Source organism: Jatropha curcas, chromosome 1 (genome assembly GCF_041381405.1).
Source record: "Jatropha curcas cultivar XTBG-Jc1 chromosome 1, XTBG_Jcur_1.0, whole genome shotgun sequence".
Taxonomy (NCBI): Eukaryota; Viridiplantae; Streptophyta; class Magnoliopsida; order Malpighiales; family Euphorbiaceae; genus Jatropha; species Jatropha curcas.
In genome coordinates this window covers 24,703,246-24,713,762 of record NC_143151.1, presented here as the reverse complement: position 1 = coordinate 24,713,762, position 10,517 = coordinate 24,703,246, and the positions used below count along the sequence as shown (strand labels likewise).

The following is a 10,517-nucleotide window of genomic DNA, read 5'->3' as shown; positions in this document are numbered from 1 at the left end:
GAGCACACTCATTAACATGAAGCTTATAACTAGGCTTGAAGAGTATTTTTACTTTATGGATAAGAATAGAAGTGTTGAAGGAGACCCTATAGCCATTGTAGGTGAGAAAGTGATTGATTTAGAAGCTGAAATGTCTGAAGGAGAGGAAGAGAGTGATGATGTTACAAAAGAAGAAGAGTCGGATGAAGAAATATTCATGTAATGCGGGATAAGTCAACAAACCTTAGATTTGAGAGAGCAAGAAGATTCCGTAGAAGAGCTCCCCATGGAAACTGAACTAGTTATGCCCACCGTGTAGAGAGATGCACCGCTTGCAACTAGCTCTCATGACAACACAATAGCTTGCCTAGCTAGTATTGAGAGCAAACTTGATCGACTCATAATTCTCATGCACCAACTTCTTGATTCCCAAGGGTTGAGCCTGTGGGTATCTACCTTCCCTTGATTTCCATCACTACCTCTACACTTCCTAAGCCTTTTTGTTTTGATGTTAACTTAGGACATGGCATGTAAATATGTTTGCTCAATCCAGGAAGTTTGAGACGAACGCTGAGAGTGCATAAACCGCTCTAAAATTGACGCAAAGTTGTTATAGGCCTCTGTTAAGGCTTTTGCAACTTGTGGATCTATTATGGGTGGAGGATTGATAGCAAATGGGGTACCGTTCTGGGTATAATCATTTGGATTAACCAATACATTCGAAGTCAGGTTTAGAGTAGACTCCATTCCTATATTTTGAGTACCATTGAGCATATTCTGATACTCGTTATATGCCATTTCTAGGATGATGTTTGGGAGAAAAGAATGAATTTCTGAGGTGTGTTCCATGCTCACTGCAATAAATTAATAGAAGTAAAAGAGAGAAATATTTAAAAACTATTATAGAATATAATGTCCTCTGATGGGATGAGATATAAATATTTATAGAACATGTCCTATTTTAACCGAATGAATAAATGCCGAGCAAGAATCCTGGTCATAATTGGATATTGGAGAGGGAAATGAATTTTATGTTTTACTTGTGTATAAAATAAAATAAATATTAAAAGTTTTTGATGGCATGCAAAACATATCAATATCTTCACAGTTGTTGCCTATAAATATCCAGAGCTTAATTTGTTGTATACTGGAAATATTAGTTATTGCAACTCTACAACATCTGGTGGGGACAATAAAATCCTTAAAAGAAAGTTGTATCCTCAGAGGATTATTTAATATATATATATATAGTAAGACTCAGTTTGTTTTCAAAAAATAATTTGTTCAAAAAATATTATTAGCTCAAGGTTACACACCCTTTTATTTTGATGAGTAACAAAATGATAAATTAAATTTATTATTGTATATATTTCCATTAAGTCTTTACGTTTAGGTTTAACTCTCTTGACAACCATAATAGAAACATCATGTAATAAAGGACATTGGATAAGTTGATTATATTGTGTCTCTTCGAAAAGCACCATATTATATACTTGATCAAGACTAGACAACGGTTTCATGAGTGTAATTTGACACCACAAAAATTAAAAAGACTCATTTGAACCATTCAAGAACTGAAACACATAGTCTATGACTTGAGCATTAGCATACTCTTGAGCATACTCTTGAAAACAAAACTCATTATATGATCCAAACTTGCAATGAGGAAGGGGACGAATAATTCTTAATTCTTCTCATATGGCATTAAGTTTAGTAAAGTAGTGATATATGGTATTGGTATCTTGAGTTATCATGCATAGAAGATACTACAAATGAGAAATTTGTAACTTTTCTAGTTGTGAAAAGTGCTTCTCAACAGTCCTCCATATAACACAAGTATCTTCCATCAAAACTATTATGGAAGCGATTGAAGGAGATAAACAACAAAGAAGCCATATAACCAGCATGTTATGCTTTTGACCCAACACAAATACATATCATTTTGAGGATCTGGTTTCTCAATGCCACCATCGATAAACTCTTACTTATTCCTTAAAGACACAACAAGCGAAAAATGTTATTTCTAAGTAATATAAGTGGTAGAATTCAACTCTTGTGAAGTTACCAAGTTGTTGTGATTATCAAAATGATAATATAATAAGGAAAAGAAAGATCTTCATTGGTTGAGACTTGAAAACCCAATTTAATTAAAGAAACTCTAAAATCCAAAATTACCAAAATTTATAAGCAATTTCGATAGCAGAGGAAGAAATAATGAAGAATTAATTATGAATTGAAGGAAAATCTTAGTGGATTATTAAATCGGTTAAATGATAATTGAATCAATTTAAAAAGAATAACGTATATTGATGAATGAATTGAATTATGAGATTCCTTAAGTAGAATGTGAAGAAACAAATAAAAAAATTGTAAAGGAAAAGAAATCAACAAAATTTTACTAAGAACCGAATTGATTCAAATAAAAATGAAGAATATAAGACAAACTCTTTTTATATATCAAGAGTAAAACGATACAAAATATGATTTTAAAGATATTATTTAAGAAATCAAGATGAAATCTGGCAGGGAAGTGAAGGGAAACAAGGTAAAACGCAAGAAAAAGATTGGACCAATGAAACTGGAGACAAAATCGCTTGAGAGAAAATCACGAGCTTTGGTACCATAGTGTAAGGACAATTTTGAAAAAATAAAAGTCAATTTATTATTGATTGTATTTCTATTATATATTTACATGTATATCACTTAGCTAAAGCTTATTTACAAAATATTGAATTAAGAACAAAAACAAAGTAAAATACATCCATTTAATTGCCTAACAATTATATCATCAGAATAAAATCTCTTCATTCGGCCTAAAATCCACCTACAAAGTCCTTAAAAACTCTTTCATTGACCAAGAGCAAAAAGCCAAAAACCAAAATATAAAAAGAACTTGTAAAAGGTAGTTTATAAAATGAATTGGTTATAAAGATAGTGATGAAGAAAACAAAGAAACATCACTAGCTACAACTAAAACCCTAACTGTTTCACTTCCCCAAGCAAATTTGAATCACACAACCTTTGATTCCTGAAATAATTGAATTGAAGAGAATTGAAGTCGCCCTTTCGGTTTATAGAGAGAAAAGAGAGATGTAGAAAGAGAAAGAAAGACATCAAAGAGAAAGAACTAATGAATTTTCTTCACAATGTGACAAATGTTGAAGGACAAGGATTAGAAATTTGTTTTCACACTCAACTGAGAGAAAGAAGAATGAGATTGATAATTTTGAGCCAAAAATGATCTTAAGGCAACTTATTTCTTTTGCTTTGAAACCAAACTGTTTATTTAGGATCAAAATGACATCATTATGAAGGATTAAGTTAGTGAATTTCTCTTAATTTTTTACATGGTAAATGACTGAGATTTAATGTGGCAAATAATGGAGTTAGAGATGGTAATGAAGCGGTACCTGTGAATTTTGAACTACCCATATCCGTTTAAAATTTTACTTTTTGTATACGTCCCAAACCCGTCCACCCATTAATTACCCATATACTTGTATCCTTCCCAAATCCGTTTAAAGGGTAACAGGTAGGGTATCCGTAACTTTTAAACTACTATCCAAATCTAATTTTTTTAAAATACATTTTTTACTAATAAATAGGTAGGGTATATGCTGGTATCCATGGGCAAAACCATATAATATAGCAAGTAATAGGTAGCGGGTACCTAAATCCTATATCCATATTCTATAACTATATCCTAACTGTATCTATGACAGATAGTAATTTCACTATATGTATTCGTCTAAAATCCATTTATAATTATTCGTACCTTCGTTAAACGGATCTAAGTGGATGCGTACTTTAAAATACTAATCTGCTTCTATTCCTAAGTGAAGTGAGTAATAATTAGAGCATCTCAAATGCTAATTTGGATTGTAGCTAATGTGTTATATGGAATAAAAAGTATGAATAATAATGTGGCTGAATGTGTATTTATATACATTAAATTTTAAAAATCTATCTCCAATACACTACTTTCAAATCCTTTTGCATCCTCTTTTTTCTTTTCATTCTAGATCCACAATTTAATATGCGGCCAATCATTATAGAGCAATAAATGTCCACATTGTCTAAGAGTCCTCTAGAAATATAAGGTATGGTTGTGCATATTTATTTGAAAAAATAATTAATTCGTCCCTAAGGTTCAACTAAACTAACTAAGTCATCTAGTAATTTGGCAATATTAATTAATGGTCCTTGATGTTTACCTCCGTCGAACCACTTGGTCCTTCCGTCTATTTTCTCCAGATTTTCCCTTTAAAACCTTTGAAAAAGACTAAAATACCCTAAACATAAGAGTGAAAAATAATTAATTCGTCCTTGAGGTTTGACCAAATAAACTAAATCATCCCTGCATATTAATTAATGATTCCTCAAGTTTACATTCGTTAAACCATTTGGTCAGTCTATTTATTTTCTCCTGATTTTTCTGTTAAAACTTTTAAAAAAGACGAAAATATCATTACACTTAAGAAGAAAAAGACTAAACTAATTGGATTATTTGCTTTATAACGAAATGACACTTAAGTCTTATCAAATTTACAACTGAAATTCTGCAAAAATAGTGAATTTTTTTTTTATTTTCTAAAATATTCTTACTATTCCTATGGTCCTATCTTCATTTCATCAGTTGTAGTTTGTAATGAAATATATAAAATAACTTGTTCTGTTGAATTAAATGCCTATTATTTTTATTGAAATTAATTTGATGTATATTTTCTTTTTCATTTTTTTATTGGTGGCTCAAGATAGTAAAATGACACATTATGTTGATCAAAAAAAATTTTTTTTGGGTGAATATCAAATAATCAATATATACTCTGACTCTTCATTTTCACTCCATGACAAATGGAAATTCTAACTTAGGTTAGTTTAGTCTTTTTCTTCTTAAATGTCAGGGTATTTTAATCTTTTTTTGAAGGTTTAATGAAAAAATCTGGAAAAAATGAATAGAATGACCAAATGGTTTGAAAGAGGTAAATCTTGAAGATCATTAATTAATATTGTTGAACTGCAGGGATAACTTAATTAGTTTAGTTAAATTTTAAGGACGAATTAATTATTTACTCTTCTTAACTGTCAAGGTATTTAGTATTTTTTAAAAATTTTAACGGAAAAATCTGAAAAAAATGGACGGAAGAACCAAGTATGCATGGAGGAATATACATTATTAGAAAAAACACACAAAAAAAATGATAATTTGTAGTAGTTTTGTTAGTGACTGAAGGTGAATATACATTATTGTCCCGTCACTATACATTGTTACTAATGTCTAATGGTGATTGGCAGTGATAACGATAATGATATTGATGATTAACCATAAATTAGAAAAATTATCTTTTTAATAAAATATTTTTATTAACTATAAACTTAAACTTTTTACTAATACACCTAAGGTGAAAAAATGCAAAAAAGGTATAAAAATATGTTTCTGGAGAAAAAAGAGAGCCATAAATATTAGGAAAATACTTGACTATATGGAAAGAATCTTCCTATACATTAAACTTTCTTTCCTAAGTTGAATGTTTGGTTGGATTCCTTTTCTAATCCCACCTCCTACACTCTACGCCGTTAAATGCGTAAACAATACGCACCTCTCTCCTGGTCTCCTAGTCAGCTTTTTTACTGCTTTTTCCACAATACCAAACAAAACACCACAGTGCTTATCGATACCCCAATTGCCAAACAACAAACAATTACTCTGTCTCGTGATTCAAAAACCTCTCATAAATCCTCTTTCTATGTATTTCTCTGTTTCCCCTTCTTCTCCATTACCTGTCCTTTCCTTTCTCGGTTATCACCATCGCTCTCTTACCGTAATAAAAAAATAATAAATTCCAAAACAAAGTAAAAATATCTCAAAAACAAACAGAAAAAAAAAAAAAATTGAAAAATGCATGCCAAGACAGATTCTGAAGGAACCAGCCTTGATACCTCATGGCCGCCACGGTCACCTCGCCGGCCGGTCTACTACGTGCAAAGTCCGTCGAACCACGACGTGGAGAAGATGTCATATGGGTCAAGCCCTAATGGGTCACCGGCTCACCATTACTATCATTGTTCACCTATTCATCACTCTCGAGAGTCTTCTACTTCTCGGTTCTCTGCTTCTCTGAAAAACCCTAGAAGTCTTTCTGCTTGGAAGCATGTACAGATTGATCAACGTAATGATGATGATGATGACGATGACGAAATTGACGGTGATGATTATGGCTCTGGTCGTAATGTGAGATTGTTTGCTTGTGGATTTTTGTTCTTTGTCTTGCTCTTTTCCATGTTCTGCTTGATTCTGTGGGGAGCCAGTAAGGCCTACAAGCCTCAAATACTTGTTAAGGTTCGTTTCATTTCTTTCATATTTAGTTTTCCTCTTTTATTTTGTTTTTAATTCAAATTTAAATTCATAAATTCCCACAGTAAGAAATACACACTCTTGTCTGCTACATTGAGCTATTATTCTAATTCCTTTAGCTCAGTTTTTCAATCCACCATTTTTTAAGTCCTAAAGAGTATATTTTTATTATTGCTTTTTGTTAGTAAAAAAAACAAAATAAAAAACCTAGTTACCAAAAAAAAGAGAAAAAGAAAAATAAAATTTCCGTAATTTATAAAAAATTTATTATTTTAAAGTACTAACTTTACTTTTTTAATTATATCATTTATTATATTAAATTTAAGTCAAATTCAATTCTTAATTATTTTTAATTAAGAAATTTCTTTCTTATTTTAATTAATTTATTTTTTTTGAAAACATTATTTTAATTTATTTTTTATTCTTCAATATATTAGTGAATGCATAATTTTGAATTTAGTAACAAAATTAATAAAAACTGATATGGGATTCATTAATTCTATAAATTATGATTTATTTTTTTAATTAAATAAAAAATTATCATGAATTCTGGAAAAAAAAACTACTATGAAGCAAAATATTTAAAAGAACGTACTTTTGTTGAATTTGGTTGAAGCAGAACATGGTGTTCGAGAACATTAATGTACAAGCCGGGAATGACCAGACAGGAGTGCCAACAGATATGCTGTCGTTGAATTCAACGGTGAGGATTCACTACAGAAATCCCGCCACATTTTTCGCCGTCCACGTCACCTCAACCCCGCTGGAGCTTCACTACTACCAGCTCAAAGTCGCCTCAGGACAGGTATGTGAATGGTCCTTTTAACTCTTGTTTAATGCGCGAAGAAAAACTGAACGTAAGGGTAAAATTGTGATTACACGAAGCTCAGGCAAGGGCCCATGTATGATAAATAAATTCCTTAGGATTCAAAAGGGAAAAGAAGCTTTTTAGGTTTGGGTTAATTAGATAATAAATAAAGACCTTGGGAAGTGGGCCATGGAAAGGAGAGTTTGAATGCTATTGGCTGGCTTTATTGGAGTGCCTGCAAAAGACTGCAAAGACTTTGCTGAAAAATGCAGTGGAAACCATTAATTTTTAATTTGGTTTTGTTTACTTTTCCTTGGCCTTTACACACGTGACAATGCCATAATTCTATTATACTATTTATATAATCCCTAATTTATATTTTCATCTCTCTATATTATATTTTCTTTGTCTCAAAATATTTATCACGCTGACTTTTACGTAAATTTTAAAAAATAAAATATTATAGTGTTACATTGTACAAAATATCGTTACTTTTCTAAAATTAAACACCTTTAAAACAAAAGGTTTATTCTTAGAATTTAAGACCAGTTATAACAAGGGACATAAAAGGAAAAGTAAATATTTCTTAAATCACAGACATTTTGAGACATCTAAGGATGAAAATATTGTTGGGATTGATATTAATTTGATCAGAGCTTATACTGGAAATTCATATGGCTAAATCTAACTTATTATACTTAGTTGTTGTTGTCCTCATCGTCGTGGTAGTGTTGATATTATTGTACTTTAGATATTTTGGGTTCCATAATTGTTAATCATCTTCATATATTGTCTTAATCTGGTCATTAGATGAAGAAGTTTACTCAATCGAGGAAGAGCGAGAGGAAAGTGATAACAATAGTGCATGCTTCCCAAATTCCCCTATATGGTGGAGTACCTGTTTTTGGTAATGCGGAAGAGCACATTGAAAGAGTAGCTGTGCCTCTTAACCTAACATTTGTCGTAAGATCAAGGGCTTACATTTTGGGAAGATTGGTTAAATCCAAGTTCTATAATCGTATCAGATGTCCACTTACTCTACGTGGAAACAAACTTGGCAAACCCCTTAATTTGACAGCTTCATGTGTTTACAATTGAATTATCTACATCTTCTGGTTAGCACCTCGTTTTTGCTGTTATAATTTTTGCCCATTTCATCTAACTCCTGCCATATGCTAAGGTTCACCTTATAACATTTATGTAGATGGATGCATAGTATTATCTATTACTGCTTATTTGCAATGTAAATTCTTTGCCTTCTTAGCTAGTTTTGCGTAGGGAATGGCAGCAGATTGGATATCTTTTGGGTATCCGATCCAGCATTACTGGTCTGAGACAAGTTTGATAGTATTTTTATTACTCTTGATGGGTTCGAATTGGGTTTACAAATGAATTATGATATCCATTGATGTAGCAGATTCATTACTGCTCATTTGCAATGCATTTAAACTATTATTACTGTTAATTCTTGTTGTTTCTTGTACTTCTGGGGTCTTTTGTGGAAAATTCTTTGCATTCTCTGCTAGTTTTGCAGAAATTTGATTTTGCACTATTAATTTGCAAACTATCTTGAATTAGTGTGAATGGTTCAATCTTCCAGTGCAGAAATTTTTATTTTGTGCTAATGGGATAAACATTTTGTTTGTTTCAGTTCTTAATAGTTCCAAGCAAATTTCAGGGAAATTTTGATCTGATTGTAATATTCTTCTGCTGATTTATGTTAGAATATCTAACTAATTAAGGTTCTGGTAAGTGCAAGTTGGGATAGTTGAAATGTCTGACGAAAAGAAAGAACATTTTATTTCCAGTTGTGTTGTGTTGTATAGACATTAGAGAGGAGTATGTATGCATACATGAGAATACCAAAAATAGAAAGAAAGTTTAGATTTTAGATTAGAAGGGATGACGCAAGAAAGGTAGTTATTTGCAAATAATTATCATATTATTTGGATGACTCGAACATGTAACATCAAACACTGAGTAACAATTTTTGTATAGCAATTATTTTTTAAGTATTATATATGAAAATGGTTTTGTTATGCTTAATGACTTTTATATTTATCATTTGCATCATAACTGTGGAAATAGGGGGCAATGATGAGATTTTCGATATTGTCCTCAAAGAAATTTAGGATATCCTAAAATAGTATTAATCATAGCTAATTCAAAAATTATATTGTATATCAAATAGTGTTTGGATGAGTGGTGCAACACTATATTCTTTTAGGTAAGGTTGAGGGCTCGATCCTCATGAAAGAAGCAAATACTCAATGATCTCACTTTTTTTTTTTTTTTGGACTAACTTGGTGCGAGCAGGATTTAGTTCTAGCTAGTGGATTTGGGACATATAAGACGGAAAAAAAAGAAAAATTACATTTTATTATTGGATTGGATATAATTTCTAAAAATTATTTTTTAAATGAATACAAACATAATAAAAAAAGTATACTTTTTTTTGTATTGTTGTAGGAAAAATTATGGATTTATTTGGAGAGAATATAACGTTTTTTTTATGTAATCTTTTGTTATTACTTAATTAACTTATTTATTTTAAATTTGCAACTTAGAACAACGGAGAAACAAAATACTTGAATAAGCTCATTAATAGACCAATTTTGGATCCTGTCATGATTTGCTTTGTAATTTTTATTTATTGAATAATGACTTTTTTTTTTTTTGTCCATCAAATCAAATTTAATTAAATTATAACATTTTCAGGGTTATTTTTGGAATTTAAATTGGCAATTTTTTAATATAATTTATTTTGTGTTATATTGTTGAGTTGTTAAAAGAGTTTTATTTTTAATAAAAATTTATTATTTATTATTTTCTTTTTCGTTATTGAATTAATTTTTAACCACTATCCCTTTAATTAAATAAGAGATTTGTATCTCCCTTGCAATAAAAAGATGGCCTCCTAATTAAGAATTTTTAATTTTCTTTATATTTTTTCTTTTATGTCCTAGATATGTTTGCTTGAAAAAAAATATTGTTTATGAAATTAAAAAAAAACTAAAACTATATATTTCTATTTTGGGCTATTATTTGAGTTTCAAGAGTTTGTGGGCATATTCATATATTCCTTTCTCTAATGCACTAGGTAAGTAGTACTATTAATATAACCGAAATGATTACTATTATTAATTCAGATCATTTTCTTATTTTTTTTCTTTTACCTACTAGTAAAAAAAAATTATTATTTCTCATTATAGTTGTATATAGATATTGATTTGAGTGATAACTTAATTTTCTTGTTGAGCACCTATTAGGGTTTTAAGAATCTGCATTTATAAATTAGGGGCTGAAATATTAGATATAGGGATTGGATTGAACTTAATTTTGAGACCACTTCATTATATAAAAATAGAATCAATT

The 10,517-nt window shown here is 30.2% G+C and overlaps 1 protein-coding gene across 1 annotated transcript; it reads left to right on the top strand.

The window, feature by feature from the left end:
* The first annotated feature begins 5,549 nt into the window (after window positions 1–5,549).
* On the top strand, window positions 5,550–8,607 carry LOC105644973 (uncharacterized). The gene is made up of 3 exons (XM_012230788.4): window positions 5,550–6,319; window positions 6,954–7,139; window positions 7,953–8,607. The coding sequence occupies exons 1-3, from the start codon at window positions 5,879–5,881 to the stop codon at window positions 8,238–8,240; spliced, it is 915 nt and encodes a 304-aa protein (XP_012086178.1). The 5' UTR covers window positions 5,550–5,878; the 3' UTR covers window positions 8,241–8,607.
* Window positions 8,608–10,517: the final 1,910 nt, after the last annotated feature.